The sequence below is a fragment of the Mercenaria mercenaria genome, chromosome 6 (assembly GCF_021730395.1).
Source record: "Mercenaria mercenaria strain notata chromosome 6, MADL_Memer_1, whole genome shotgun sequence".
Taxonomy (NCBI): Eukaryota; Metazoa; Mollusca; class Bivalvia; order Venerida; family Veneridae; genus Mercenaria; species Mercenaria mercenaria.
The window spans coordinates 79688855-79704890 of NC_069366.1; the positions used below are offsets into that span (position 1 = coordinate 79688855).

General features: G+C 35.8%; 1 protein-coding gene across 3 annotated transcripts in view; it reads left to right on the forward strand.

The window, feature by feature from the left end:
* LOC123548429 (protein CBFA2T1-like) overlaps positions 1-16036 on the forward strand; it is a 170735-nt gene that overhangs the window by 50198 nt on the left and 104501 nt on the right. The window contains exon 2 of one of the 3 annotated variants that reach the window (XM_045335688.2): positions 15525-15693. The exons of the other annotated variants lie outside the window; for them this stretch is intronic. Coding sequence (XP_045191623.1) covers positions 15660-15693 — 34 coding nt within the window. The 5' untranslated portion in view covers positions 15525-15659. The remainder of the gene's footprint in view (positions 1-15524; positions 15694-16036) is intronic. 3 annotated transcript variants of the gene reach the window in all.

Here is a 16036-nt window from a genome sequence, read left to right on the forward strand (position 1 = left end):
CCTCTTTCTAGTGAAGTCTCAAGTGTTATTTTATTATTTTTTTGCAAATTTTTGTCTGTACCTTTTATAAGTGTTATTATTGTACTAATGTTTTTTTAAATTTTTGGGACACAAAACTATCTTTGAAAGAGATTTATGTAGGTTATTTCAAACTGATGTAGTCGTTCTTTTAAAAGTGCATGTTTCTCAATTTCAGTAAAAATAATAGGCAGCAATGTTTTTAAAATACTAAAGTAAGTTGACTTGATATTTAATATTCTAAGTATAAAATGAAAATATTGTAACAATTTTTTCTTTCCTTAAAATTTTGGTAGTTTTGCGTAATATGTGAGGTCCTCAGAACAATTTAAATTTGTAATTTCATGGGAATAAGATTTTTTAGTTTCTGTCAAATTTTCTTTTTTTCGAGGATACAGATTCATAAATTTTTACATGACAGAGTTGTATCTCCAAGTTAAAGGTCTCTGGCGGAGTCAGAGGCAAGGTACTTAGGAGGCATTTGTCACTTATTAGTGACATTGCTAAATGTGTAATCAAAGACTTGGTTATGGTGACCTTTTATTCCAGCCAGATTTTAAGGAGAAATACTTCTTTCCAAGGGAAGATTTTTTTCCCAACAAGACAGATTACTTAGTTTAAATTAACCTCTGTAGTGCAACAGCCTCTCTACAACAATCTCTCTCTACAACAATCTCATTTCATTCCAGTGTTAGAGGATTTATTACAATGAGGCTGCATATTTCTGCAAAACGTTCTTGTTAACCAGTATTTCAAGTACTTTGATTATGTTCCAAGTGTTGTCTTATTTAGATTACAATTATCAAGTTCTATATTTGCTCATATTATTTTCCTTGTCGCCTTTATTAAGGATTACATTGGATTAGGACCAGGAACAGGTCAACACATTTGTTTAAAGATCAAGTCATATTTGAGAATTTTGCATTATTTTGGTGAACCAATTAATTTGTTAGATAAATTGCAAGTCAGATCATTTGTAACTGTAGCTATTGAGAGAACAAAAACACTCTTGAAATCTCTAGTGCCAATAATTGAGCTCACATATGCTGACCATCTGGCGGTATCTGGTGGTATGACAAGGGGAGATCATCTGGTATGGACTAGTTCCTTCTGAAGAAGAGATATCTCTTGAAAGATAAATTTGTTTTGCAAAAATGTTCTTTAAAACACTGAAGTTATATATTTTCGCAGTAATTGTCTATTTATCTTTATTTTTTATTCTGACATATCCTTCTCCATTTGAAAAAAGGTCATATCGAGTACTTGTAAGTTGTCAGTAGATCTTTCTATCCATTATAGCTTGCATAGTCAGTGAACTAGATGGTTTCAAATAAAGAACTTAAAAATCCTTAAATGTTCAAGGAAAAAGAAAAAAAAATGTTGAAATTACAGTATGTTTCTTTTTTGTGCATCACTTTAAGAATTTCATGTCAGTTCTAAAAACCTTTATTGATACTTTTAAAAATTCTGGCATATCATAGTTAGTAAGCCTGCTGGCCGCAAGTTATTCTGCCTTTGCAACCAGTGCAGACAAAGATCAGTGTGCAGGCTGATCATGGTCTGCACTGTTTGCTATGCAGTGAGTAAATTTTCTGTGAACACCCCTTTGAATAATAAATGGTATTGTCAAAATTGAATAATGCACCAGTCCATTTTAGTATTTTAGCAGGGTAAGGGTTAAAGTAATGGACCTGTAATGACAATTGTCAATTTCAATTCATTTTCATTTTGTTTTATCCATGTGGGCTTTAGGCATTCTCCGGTTGTTATGTAAAATAGTTTTCTGTCATGCCCGAAGGATGCTAAAATTGCACACAGAGGATACATAATCACACGGAAATTGCCGAATCCAAATTTTGTAAACTCAGTGCAAAAAAGGATAATTTCATTGACATCAGGAGGTACTTAACAACTTCTGACACTTTAGGCGAATTTTAGTGAAAATGAGATCATCGCCAATATTTCCTAATCTACAATAGAAGAAACGAGTTGTCGAAAAGAATTAGCATGTTGGAGCAAGTAGGTATTCTGCTCTTCGTTAAATATATATAATTACGGCTGACATATTGCAGTTTGGTAGCAGAAGAAATGTGTATTTTATGTGATAATGCAATATATTTACCAGGAGAAAATGATTTGTATAGGAAATAAAGAGAAGGTTAATGTCTAGAAAATATTGTTATCTATGTTTTCCCTACTGTCAGTGACTTGCAGGCCAAATTCAGCGCAAGATTTCCTGTAACAATGGTGTCACTGTTTATTACTATGATGATAATGATTTTCTGCTGTGAACATTGTTTCCATGTAAATATGAGCCGCCCATAAGAAAACCAACATAGTGGCTTTGCGACCAGCAGGAATCCAGACCAGCCTGCGCATCCATGCAGTCTGGTCAGGATCCATGCTGTTCGTTTTCAAAGCCTATTGCAATTAGAGAAACCGTTAGCGAACAGCATGGATCCTGACCAGACTGCGCGGATGTGCAGGCTGGTCTGGATCCATGCTGGTCGCAAAGCCACTATGTTGGTTTTCTCATGGCGCGGCTCATATAATTATCATATGCTTTAGTGATAGTAAAGATTTACACATTTATTACATATTTTTCTGTGACTTATTGAAATATTAGAGTGGAAAATAGCTGATACTTTTAGAGTGAAAACTATCAAATATAGAATGTAAAAAAAACTGCCACAACCATTGAAAAACATGAGAAAAAGACAATTTGTTTGTTTTACATGTCGGGTCAGTTTTTTATGCCCCCAAAGGGAGGCATATTAGTTTTCAACTGACCGTCCGTTCGTTAGTTCGTTCGTTCGTCACAACGTTAACTTTTTGCATGAAGGCACTTTACTCGCGAACCACTGCAACCAGGACCTTCAAAATTCACATGCTGATAGTACTTATTGAGTACAGTTGTAGTACTTGTTTCAGTTGAGATCACCAGAGCCAATGTTCATAAAATTTGTAACCATTAACTATTTGAAGGGATGTTCACTGAAAATTTACAGACTGAATAGCGAACAGTGCAGACCATGATCAGCCAGCACAGATATGCAGGCTGATCTTGGTCAGCACTGGTCACAAAGGCAAAATCACTTGCTGCCAGCAACTAAAGGTTAAGAAATTTTCAAGCACAACACATCTTTTTTCTCATACATAGACTTCAGCGATGTTACAATTAATCAGCAAAATCCTGTCTTCAAAAGGGTCATATTTATCCTTAATGCACTTATCATTATGTTCATAACAAAAATGTGGCAGCCACCATATATTAATGATTGCCCTCCATGTTAAAATATATTTTACCATGTAAATCTGTGTTAGATTTATTTCACCTGTTTTAAAATGTGTTGACGTTGTGAAAAATTATTTTTGCATATTCTTTTGTTTAGAAAGATATTTCTGAAATTCAGAAAAGTTCATAACCTGAAACATTTTAACTAATTTCTAATATACATTTCAGTAGCAGTTTACAAAAAAAAACTGTCATCTGAAATATTCTGAATTTACTTTAGAATCTTTCAGGAACATTTCAGTAAAAATTTCAGAAAAAAACATACAGGTATTCTGAAACAATCTGAATTAATTTCTGAATCTTTCAGAAACATTTCAGTAAAAGTTCAGAAAAATTCATCTGAAACTATCTGAATTCATTACTGAATCTTCCAGATACATTTCAGAAAAATTTAGAAATGTTCTGAGCATAAACTCTCTGCTCAGAAAATTCAGACTGCTGAAAATTGTGCACAGAAATGCTTAGACATGTTTCAGAAATATTCAGAAAAAAGATTCATGAGGGTATGCATGTATATGTAAAAAAATACAGATAAAGCTTGCTTGCGGAAATTTGGCTTTGTGGATCAGGAAAACGGCCTTTGAACAAACTCTTTTTACCTTTTGGGCCAAACTGTCAACTTCAGATATTATTGACATGCTTTTGAAACAGCAATAATTTGTGGCACCTTCAATGTTTCATTTTTATTCTGATGATCCTGTCGCATATTTTACGTTGTTCTGGCCCCGTGTTCACAAAGCATTTTTCGGTCTCAACTGAGTTTGAGCTTGAAATTGTAATATCAATTTTACTAAAACTTCAAGACTTAATTCCAATTGAAACTGACCATCAATACTGAAAGTTCATTTGAAAATAGTTATTAACTTAGAATTTAGTTTTAAACATGCTATTTAGATATAAATGACAAATAAAGTTTCATTATCAAACTCAGCTGAGACTGAAAGTGTTTTGTGAACACGGGACCTGAGCATTTGTTTCAAGGAACTAACATAATGATGTCCTTTCTGCAATATTATTTTCTTGTGCGGTGACAGTCAGTTCTTAATGACAACATTTAAAAGACAGTATAGTAAACAATAAAAAAGACAGAGACATTAATTGAAAAACAGTTTTACTTAAGCAGAATTATGCTATTTTTGTAGTCAGTTGAAAACATATGATAAAAGAAACTAAAAAAAAAAGCAGCTAAAAACTTCTTATGTTTCACTGGCATGCAGCTGTGAAAACTGTTTCCTTGTATATAAATTAAATAATATTTAATTAAAAAAAACCCAGAGTTCAGTAGAGTACTAATATAATGCAGTTTTTGGATATTTTACAATTTGTACAGCCATAAGGATACCAGATTGCCGCAAAAGCACTTTTTCCCTGGTTCCTGCTAGTGAATTGAGCCATCTGGCAACTGTCTGCTTTAATATTGGACATTAATATTGAACAACAAATATGATTATTTCATTATCTTAGAGCAATTTAAATACTTCATTGTGAAAAAATACAGACCAGGCCTGCATCCAAAATAAATTCTGTTAAACTTGATAAAATAGGAATTAAAGAGGTCTCAGTTACGATTTCTGGGGGAAAAGGACAATGTTCTTGAAAAAAAAGGCCGTAGGGCAATAAAGGTCTGTGCCTAAAAAGATAAACTTTATGTTACTTTAAATAAAATAATAATCTCTAAAGTGCTTTTCCAACTTGTTCCAAACAATTTTATATTACCCTTGTGCAGTCAATCAAATTACCATGTAGTTTTGTCATAATTTGTTAAAGTAATTGTGTGTTGCAAATAAGAAATAGTGTATATTTTCAAAATGTATGTAAAATGTATTAACCATGTTTATATGTACACAGAAATGAGACTGTAGCAATATTTTAGGGAAATAAAATTTTGTCTCTTTGAATTCAAGATACCAAATTTCAATTTTCATAATTTCATAATTATTTTCCTTCAGTGTATATTTATATATAGCGGAACATCTTTCCTGAGAAAAGTTTCTGTAAGTAAATTACCAAAGTGGTAAAATTTAAGAACAATTCCAATATATTTTGTTTTCTGATTTGCAGTACCAATATCTAACCAGTGAATAAGTAATATCTACTCCCATACAACAGGGCCTCCGTGGGCGTGTGGTTATGGTCGCAGACTTCAAATCACTTGCCCCTCACTGATGTTGGTTTCGAGCCTCACTTGGGGGCTTCGAATTCTTCATGTGAGGAAGCCATCCAGCTGGCTTACGGAAGGTTGGTGGTTCTACCCAGGTACCTGCTCTTGATGAAATAATGCATGGAGGGGCACCTGGGGTCTTCCTTCCACCATCAAAGCTGGAAAGTCACCATATGACCTATACGACGTTAATCCCAACAAAAACAACTCCCATACAACAACCAGAATGAAGAAACTATAAAGCAGCTTCTCTCAGAAAAGTTCGGATCATTCTTGTTAATGAAGCAATGATACATGGGTATTTCTTGTTTTTATAATCAGGGCACCTTCTGGCAGAAGTTCGGAAATTGTATTAAATTCATTATTACATTAATTTGCCAAGCTGCAAGTTCTCACTAGTTTGTATACATTTGGTTCTTAAATACATTTGTTCCAATCAACCATTGATGGATTACATTGTATGAAGAATAATTGATTTAAGACAGTTAACAACATCTAGTTCTCTGCAGACACCTGATCCCAATGAATTATATTTACATTTTTTGTGGGCTGGTTCCTAGTCTCAAAGTTCTGTGTGTTTTTATCTCAGCTGGTTCTCTGTCTTATGTTTTGTCCTGGTCTTGTCACAGATTTTTGTAGTTTTTTTAGGTTTTTTGTTGAGCCCGCTTGCGGATGCAAAGACATAGTTGTCCAAATGGCTGTTCGGTGTATGTGCGTGCGTCCGTGCATCTGTGTGTCCGTCCGGATTTGTTTGTCTGGACCATAACTTTGACATGCATGGAGCAGTCTTGTTTATATTTGGCATGAATGTTAACCTCACTGAGACGGAATGTCATGCGCAAACACCAGATTCCTATCTCAAAGGTCAAGGTCACACTTACAGGTCAAAGGTCAAATTCAAAAATGACTTTGTCCGGAGCATATCTTCTTTATGCATGGAAGGATTTTGATATAACTTGGCACAATTGTTCACCATCATGAGACGGAATGTCATGCGCAAGAACCAGGTCCTTAGGTCTAAGGTCAAGGTCACACTTAGAGGTCAAAGGATACAAGAATGACAACTTTGTTCGGGGCATTTCTTCTTCATGCATGGACGGATTTTGATGTCGCTTGGCACCAATTTTCACCACCATGAGACGGAGTGTCATGCGCAAGAACCAGGTCCCTTGGTCTAAGGTCAAGGTCACACTTAGAGGTCAAAAGTTAGATACAAGAATGACTTTGTCTGGAGCATTTCATTTTGATGCATAGAGGGATTTTGATGTAACTTTGCACAGTTGCTCATCATCATGAGATGGAGTGTCATGCGCAAGATCCTAGAATTACTTCCCTTTGTTGTTGCTATAAATAGCTTATATAACTTTTTTATTACTGGTCATAGGGAAAAATCAAGACCACTTTTCTGTAGTACAACATGCATGTTACATCCGATTTTCAGGTGAATTTTGACCTATCTCTACTGATGAGGATTTTTGTGTGGACTTAGAATTTTTTTTTTTATTTTTTTTAAGATTTATGTCCCTTTGTTGTTACTTTAAATAACTTATATTGTAACTTTTTGCAATCTCTTTTTTATTTGGCATAAATGTTTGCCTCAGTGAGACAGGGAGTGTCATGTGCAACTCCCAGTCCTTTTGACAGCGGGCGGGCTCGACATGTTGCCCGTGGGCATCTAGTTATTTTAATGTGTGCATATACCTACCCATTTGCTTTGTCCTGCAACATCTTTGTGTAGAATTGTTCACTTCCTGTTTCATCTGTGTATAGACTGGTTCATGTCCTGCTGCAGCTTTATATAGAATGGTTAATGTCCTACTGTAGCTTTGTATAGAATGATTCACTTCCTGCTGCATCATTGCATAGAATGGTTCATGTTCTGCTGTAGCTTTGTTAGAATGGTTAATGTCCTGCTGCAGCTTTATATAGAATGGTTAATGTCCTACTGTAGCTTTGTATAGAATGATTCACTTCCTGCTGTAGCTTTATATAGAATGGTTAATGTCCTACTGTAGCTTTGAATAGAATGGTTCACTTCCTGCTGCATCTTTGTATAGAATGGTTCATGTCCTGCTGCATCATTGCATAGAATGGTTCATGTCCTGCTGTAGCTTTGTATAGAATGGTTCACTTCCTGCTGCAGCTTTATATAGAATGGTTAATGTCCTACTGTAGAATAGAATGGTTCACTTCCTGCTGCATCTTTGTATAGAATGGTTCATGTCCTGCTGCATCATTTCATAGAATGGTTCATGTCCTGCTGTAGCTTTGTATAGAATGACTCACTTCCTACTGCATCTTTGTATAGAATGGTTCATGTCCTGCTGTAGCTTTGTATAGAATGGTTCATGTCTTGCTGTAGCTTTGTGAAGAATGGTTCACTTCCTGCTGTAACTTTGTATAAAATGGTTCATGTCCTGCTGCTGTAACTTTGTATAGAATGGTTCATGTCCTGCTGCTGTAGCTTTCTATAGAATGGTTCATGTCCTGCTGCTGTAGCTTTCTATAGAATGGTTCTTGTCCTGCTGTAGCTTTGTATAGAATGGTTCATGTCCTGCTGTAGCTTTGTATAGAATAGTTCATGTCCTGCTGTAGCTTTGTATAGAATGGTTCATGTCCTGCTGCTGTAACTTTTCATAGAATGGTTCATGTCCTGCTGCTGTAGCTTTGTGAAGAATGGTTCACTTCCAGCTGTAACATTGTATAGAATGGTTCATGTCCTGCTGCTGTAACTTTTTATAGAATGGTTCATGTCCTGCTGCTGTAGCTTTGTATAGAATGGTTCATGTCCTGCTGTAACTTTGTATAGAATGGTTCATATCCTGCTGTAGCTTTTGTATAGAATGGTTCATGTCCTGCTGTAACTTTGTATAGAACGGTTCACTTCCTGCTGTAACTTTGTATAGAATGGTTCATGTTCTGCTGCTGTAACTTTCTATAGAATGGTTCATGTCCTGCTGCTGTAGCTTTGTATAGAATGGTTCTTGCCCTGCTGTAGCTCTTTATAGAAGGGTTTATGGAGATTTTTGGAATTTTGTCAAATCAGTCGAAAGGCCCTTTTTAGTGTTTTCTTAAAGGTGTCAGTATATGCCTCAGATGACAGATATTTTCATATTTAAGAGCTGCTGACATAGACATTTCAGCCATACTTTCTAAATGGCTTTTGTGTAATAAATGTTGATTCTATGGAAGGGTGAAGGTCCATCAGATGCTAATAGGTTTTATTACATTACAGGTGTGGAAAGGATATAAAATTCAGTACTATAGCATTTAGAATTATGTTATCCGTGTAAAGTCTTGGTGTTTCACCTAAAAAATAGATATTACATCTATTGGTTAGAAAATGTTCTAATGTTGAACAGTACATAAATTTAAAAATAGATCTTAAGTTTTCCTGATAATCATTTTGCATTATATTTTGAGAATACATGTATTATAATTATTTAGCTCGACTATTCAAAGAATAGTAGAGCTGTTGGACTCACCCGTGTGTCTGTGTCTGCGTCCATGTCAGCGTCCCGATTTGGTTAAGTTTTTGTATGTAAGCTGGTATCTCAGTAACCACTAATCACACTCTTATTCACTGTGATAAACTGACTTACATTGCACAGGTTCCATAACTCTATATTGCTTTTTTTCAAAATTGTGCCCCTTTTTGTGCCCCCGAAGGGAGGCATATAGTTTTTGAACTGTCTGTCGGTCTGTCCGCAATTTTCGTGTCCGGTCCATATCTTTGTCATCGATGGATGGATTTTCAAATAACTTGGCATGAATGTGTACCACAGTAAGATGACGTGCAGTGCGCAAGACCCAGGTCCGTAGCTCAAAGGTCAAGGTCACACTTAGACGTTAAAGGATAGTGCATTGATGGGCGTGTCCGGTCCATATCTTTGTCATCGATGGATGGATTTTCAAATAACTTGGCATTAATGTGTACCACAGTAAGACGACATGTCCTGTGCAAGACCCAGGTTCGTAGCTCAAAGGTCAAGGTCACACTTAGATGTTAAAGGATAGTGCATTGATGGGCGTGTCCGGTCCATATCTTTGTCATCGATGGATGGATTTTCAAATATCTTGGCATGAATGTGTACCACAATAAGAGGACGTGTCACACGCAAGACCCAGGTCCGTAGCTCAAAGGTCAAGGTCACACTTAGACGTTAAAGATCATTTTTCATGAGAGTGCATTGATGGGCATGTCCAGTCCATATCTTTGTCATTCATGCATGGATTTTAAAATAACTATGCATGAATGTGTGACACAGTAAGACGATGTGTCGTGCGCAAGACCCAGCTCCGTAGGTCAAAGGTCCTAAACTTTAACATCGGCCATAACTATTCATTCAAAGTGCCATCGGGGGCATGTGTCATCCTATGGAGACAGCTCTTGTTTGACTTAGAAATTTTTGGGTAAGGTTTTGTACGTAAGCTGGTATCTCAGTATTCACTAATAGGAATGGATTGAAACTTCACACAATTGTTCACTGTCATGATCTGACATGCACTAAGCAGGTCCCATAACTCTTACTTTGTTTTTTTTTTTTTTCAAAATTTTGCCCCTTTTTCCACTTAGCATTTTTTGGTTAAATTTTTGTATGTAAGCTGGTATCTCAGTATCCACTAATCAGAATGGATTGAAACTTCATATATTTGTTCACTGTCATGATCTGACATGTAATGCACAGGTCCCATAACTCTGCTTAACATTTTTACAAAATTATGCCCCTTTTTCTACTTAGAAATTTTTGGTTAAGGTTTTGTATGTAAGCTGGTATCTCAATACTCACTAATGGGAATGGATTGAAACTTTACACACTTGTCCACTGTCATAAGCTGATATGCACTGTGCAGGTCCATAACCCTGTTTTGCATTTTTACAAGATTATGCCCCTTTTTCCACTTTTTTCTTCATTCACTTGACAAGGCTGTTGAATAGACGAGCTCTTGTGATCGCCCTGTGTCCGTCGTCCGTCGTCATCCGTCCGTCAGTTGTCCGTTGTCATCAGCAATTTGACTGTTAACACGCTAGAGGTCACAATCCTAATGAAACTTGGTCAGAATGTTACTCTCAATAAAATCTTGAATGAGTTTGATATTGGGTCATCTGGGGTCAAAAACTAGGTCACCAGGTCAAATTGAAGGGAAAGCTTGTTAACACTCTAGAGGTCACAATTTTGGCCCAATCTTAATGAAACTTGGTCAGAATGTTGCCCTCAGTAAAATCTTGGACGAGTTTGATATTGGATCATCTGGGGTCAAAAATTAGGTCACAAGGTCAAATCAAAGGAAAAGCTTGTTAACACTCTAGAGGTCACAATTTTGACCCAATCTTAATGAAACATGGTCAGAATGTTACCCTCAATAAAATCTTGAACAAGTTCAATATTGGGTCATCTGGGTCAAAACTAAGTCACCAGGTCAAATCAAAGGAAAAGCTTGTTAACACTGTAGAGGCCACATTTATGACTGTATCTTCATGAAACTTGGTCAGAATGTTAATCTTGATGATCTCAAGGTCCAGTTTGAATCAGGGTCATGCAGGATTAAAAACTAGGTCACCAGGTCAAATCAAAGGAAAAGCTAGTTTTCACTGTAGAGGCCACATTTATGATCATGTCTTAATGAAACTTGGTCAGAATGTTAATCTTGATGATCTATAGGTCACATACAAATCTGGGTCAGGTGGGGTCAAAAACTAGGTCATTAGGTCAAATCAAAGGAAAAGCTTGTTAACAGTCCAGAGGTCACAAGTTTGGCCCAATCTTAATGAAACTTGGTCAGAATGTTACCCTCAATAAAATCTTGGACGGGTTTGATGTTTTGTCATCTGGGATCAAAAACTGGGTCACGAGGTCAAATCAGAGGAAAAGCCTGTTAACACTGTAGAGGCCACATTTATGACTGTATCTTCATTAAACTTAGTCAGAATGTTAATCTTGGTGATCTTTAGGTCAAGTTCATATCTGGGTCATGTGGGATCAAAAACAAGGTCACCGGGTCAAATCAAAGGAAAAGCTAGTTAACACTTTAGAGGCCACATTTATGACCATATCTTAATGAAACTTGGTCAGAATGTTAATCTTGATGATCTTTAGGTCAATAGATCAGGTGAGCGATACAGGGCCTTCATGGCCCTCTTGTTAGCTCACCTGAGCAATGCTCAGGTGAGTTTTTCTGATCGCTCGATGTCCGGCGTCCGTCGTCCGTCGTCTGTCAACATTTAGCTTGTGTATGCGATAGAGGCTGTATTTTTCAATTAATCTTCATGAATATTGGTCAGAATGATAACCTTGATGAAATCTAGGCCGAGTTTGAAAATGGGTCATCTCGGGTCAAAAACTAGGTCACTAGGTCAAATCAAGGAAAAACCTTGTGTATGCGGTAGAGGCTGTATTTTTCATTTAATCTTCATGAATATTGGTCAGAATGATAACTTTGATGAAATCTAGGCCGAGTTCGAAAATGGGTCATCTCGGTTCAAAAACTAGGTCACTAGGTCAAATCAAAGAAAAACCTTGTGTATGCGATAGAGGCTGTATTTTTCAATTAATCTTCATGAATATTGGTCAGAATGATAACTTTGATGAAATCTAAGCCGTGTTCGAAAATTGATCATCTCGGGTCAAAAACTAGGTCACTAGGTCAAATCAAAGAAAAACCTTGTGTATGCGATAGAGGCTGTATTTTTCAATTCTTCTTCATGAATATTGGTCAGAATGATAATCTTGATGAAATCTAGGCCGAGTTCGAAAATGGGTCATCTCGGGTCAAAAACTAGGTCACTAGGTCAAATCAAAGAAAAACCTTTTGTATGCGATAGAGGCTGTATTTTTCAATTGATCTTCATGAATTTTGGTCAGAATGATTGCCTTGATGAAATCTAGGCCAAGTTCGAAAATGGGTCATCTCGGGTCAAAAACTAGGTCACTAGGTCAAATCAAAGAAAAACCTTGTATATGCGATAGAGGCGGTATTTTTCAATTGATCTTCATGAATTTTTGTCAGAATGATTACCTTGATGAAATCTAGGCCAAGTTCGAAAATGGGTCATCTGGGGTCAAAAACTAGGTCACTAGGTCATATCACGTAAAAACCTTGTGTATGCGATAGAGGCTGTATTTTTCAATTGATCTTCATGAATTTTGGTCAGAATGATACCCTTGATGAAATTTAGACCAAGTTCGAAAATGGGTCATCTCGGGTCAAAAACTAGGTCACTAGGTCAAATCAAAGAAAAACCTTGTGTATGCAATAGAGGCGGTATTTTTCAACTGATCTTCATGAAATTTAGCCAGAATGATTACCTTGATAAAATCTAGGCCGAGTTCGAAAATGGGTCATCTTGGGTCAAAAACTAGGTCACTAGGTCAAATCGAAGAAAAACATTGTGTATGCAATAGAGGATGTATTTTTCAACTGATCTTCATGAAATTTGGTCCTTGTGATTGCGTTGATGAAATCTAGTCCGATTTTGAATATGGGTTATCTGAGGTCAAAAACTAGGTCACTAGGTCAAATTAAAGAAAAATCTTGTGTATGCGATAGAGACTGTTTTTTTCAATTGATTTTTATGAAATTCGGTCAGGTTGATTGCCTTAATGAAATCTAGGTTGAATTTGAATATGGGTCATCTGAGGTCAAAAACTAGGTCACTAGGTCAAATCGAAGAAAAACCTTGTGTATGCAATAGAGGCAGTATTTTTCAACTGATCTTCATGAAATTTAGCCAGATTGATTACCTTGATAAAATCTAGGCCGAGTTAGAAAATGGGTCATCTGGGGTCAAAAACTAGGTCACTAGGTCAAATCGAAGAAAAACATTGTGTATGCAATAGAGGATGTATTTTTCAATTGATCTTCATGAAATTTGGTCCGTGTGATTGCGTTGATGAAATCTAGGCCGATTTTGAATATGGGTTATCTGAGGTCAAAAACTAGGTCACTAGGTCAAATTAAAGAAAAATCTATTGTATGCGATAGAGACTGTTTTTTTCAATTGATTTTTATGAAATTCGGTCAGGTTGATTGCCTTAATGAAATCTAGGTCGAATTTGAATATGGGTCATCTGAGGTCAAAAACTAGGTCACTTGGTCAAATCAAAGAAAAAACTTCTGTATGTGATAGAGGCTGTATTTTTCAGTTGATCTTCATGAATTTTGGTCAGAATGATTGCCTTGATAAAGTCTAGGTCGAGTTTGAACATGGGTCATCTAGGGTCAAAAACTAGGTCATATCTAAGAAAATGCTTGTTTTATCGCAAGAGACCAATTTTTTGGTCCAGTCTTAATGAAAATTGTCAGAATATTTGTTTCCATGAAATCAATAGGTCAAACATGTTTTACACTGTTACGGAGTGTTTCTTAGGTGAGCGACCTAGGGCCATCTTGGCCCTCTTGTTTCATTTTATCATCTATATATTTCTTAGCATTAGTGTGTTTTAGCATATATTGTGGCTGTGCCGCAAGTTCACATTATATTTCGAGAGTTCACAATATCAACTTAGAAGCTAGTGCAAGATTGTCAGTGTTTCTTAGGGTCTTTCCAAGTCAGGGTTAAGAAACAAGAGATAATCAGGGCTTTTCAAAGTCAGACTTAAAAGGGAGATAATTGGTACTTTTCCAAGAAGAGGCAATTGGGACTTTTTTCAGTCAGACCTGAAAAGGGAGATGATGTTAAAGTAGTCCGATGTTGATGTTGCCCTTGTATAATGACCATTGCACTGAATAAATATGGGATGTGCAAACTTTTGTTTTAATCATAGCAACAATAGATTGATAGTAAAAATAGATTGATGAAAGAAGATCAAACAGTAAATACATACAATTTTACTTTTTTATTTATATTGGGTTTTATACAGTTTTTAGCTGTCCAAGCTATTGTACTCACTCTGGCATCGGTGTCTGCATTGGCGTCACACCTTTGTTAAAGTTTGGCATGCAAGTACGTATAGCTATTATTTCAAGGCATATAGCTTTGAAACTTATTTTTTCTTTTCTCTAGGTCAATTACCAACCTCACTCGGTCAAGTCCCATAATTCTGACATGTATTTTGGCCAAATTATGTCCCCTTTTGGACTTACAAAATCCTGGTTCAAGTTTCGCATGCAAGTTACTATCTCCAAATCTAATGCAGATATTGAATTGAAACTCACATGTGTCTTCGGGGTTATAAAACTAGGTGATAGCATTAAGTTCCATAACTCTAATGTTCAATTTAGTGAAGTTATGTCTCCTTTGGACTTAAAAAATCCTGGTTAAAGTTTTGCATGCAAGTACATATTGTTATTATTTAAAGGCATGTAGCTTTGAAACTTGTTTTTTTCTTTTTCTAGATCAATAAGCAACCTCACAGGATCAAGTCCCGTAATTGTCACTTGTATTTTGGCCAAATTATGCCCCCTATTCAACTTAGAAAATCCTGGTTTAAGTTTTGCATGCAAGTTACTATCTCCAAAACAAAAGCAGATATTGATTGTGTCTTCAGGGTTATATAACTAGGTGATAGCATCAAGTCCCATAATTCTGACATGTAATTTGGCCAATTTATGCCCCCTTTTGGACTTAGAAAAGTTTTGCATGCAAGGTACTATCTCTAAAACTAATGCAGATACTGGATTGAAACCCTATAAATATTTTAGGGTAATATTCCTGCTTCTGGGACAACACTTCGAAAAGTCGAGTATTGGCTGTCTTACGGACAGCTCTTGTTTGTTTTGTAACCTCATTTGTGTATTTCACATGTGTAGCACTTTTAATGAAAAGCCTGTAAAATTCTTCATTATTGTATTTTATCCCAAAAACAAACATTATGATGTGGGTTTCATTGTTATTTTTCCCCATTTTTCCTGAGCTGTAGGATTAGGCAAATATAAACTGTCAAGATTCCATTTATGACAAATTGGAATTAAGTTCAACTGGGTATCATGTATTGTTGAGCTGTGTCAATATTATTACACATTTGAGAGTTAAGCAGCCTTTTAACAGTATTTGATACTTTTAATCTTGTATGTTAAAACAACATCAAACTTTTGTTCATATTTTTGTAGTAAACTTTTAGACAAGAAGAATGCAAAGAGAGAGAAAAAGTCAAGGCAGAAAAATATAAATAGAACAGAATGATGATTCCTTTGTTTGATGAAAGAACTTTTCTGCATGTGTAGAAGTGTGTCAAAGCAAGAAACATGGATTCAGACCTAGAAATAAGTGATATGGAAAGTAAGTTGATAAATTACAAATTGATTGATTTATTTCTTGATTAATTTGTTGATTTATTCATTTATACATTGATTTATAATTAGAGATCCTGGTGAACACTGGTGATGTGATAGAGTAATTGATTGCCAGATTGACTAGTGTGTTGGGTAATATTATTATTGATTGATTAATTGATTTAGAGTCATACTTTGGATTATTTTTATTGATTATTTTGTTGATTTGTAAGACACTGACATGAATGAAACAAAATGAAAGGTCAGTTTTAAGTTTTTATTGTTGCAAATAATTTTGACTGACTAACTGGTGGACTGACGGTCTGACTGATAGACTGACCAACTGACTT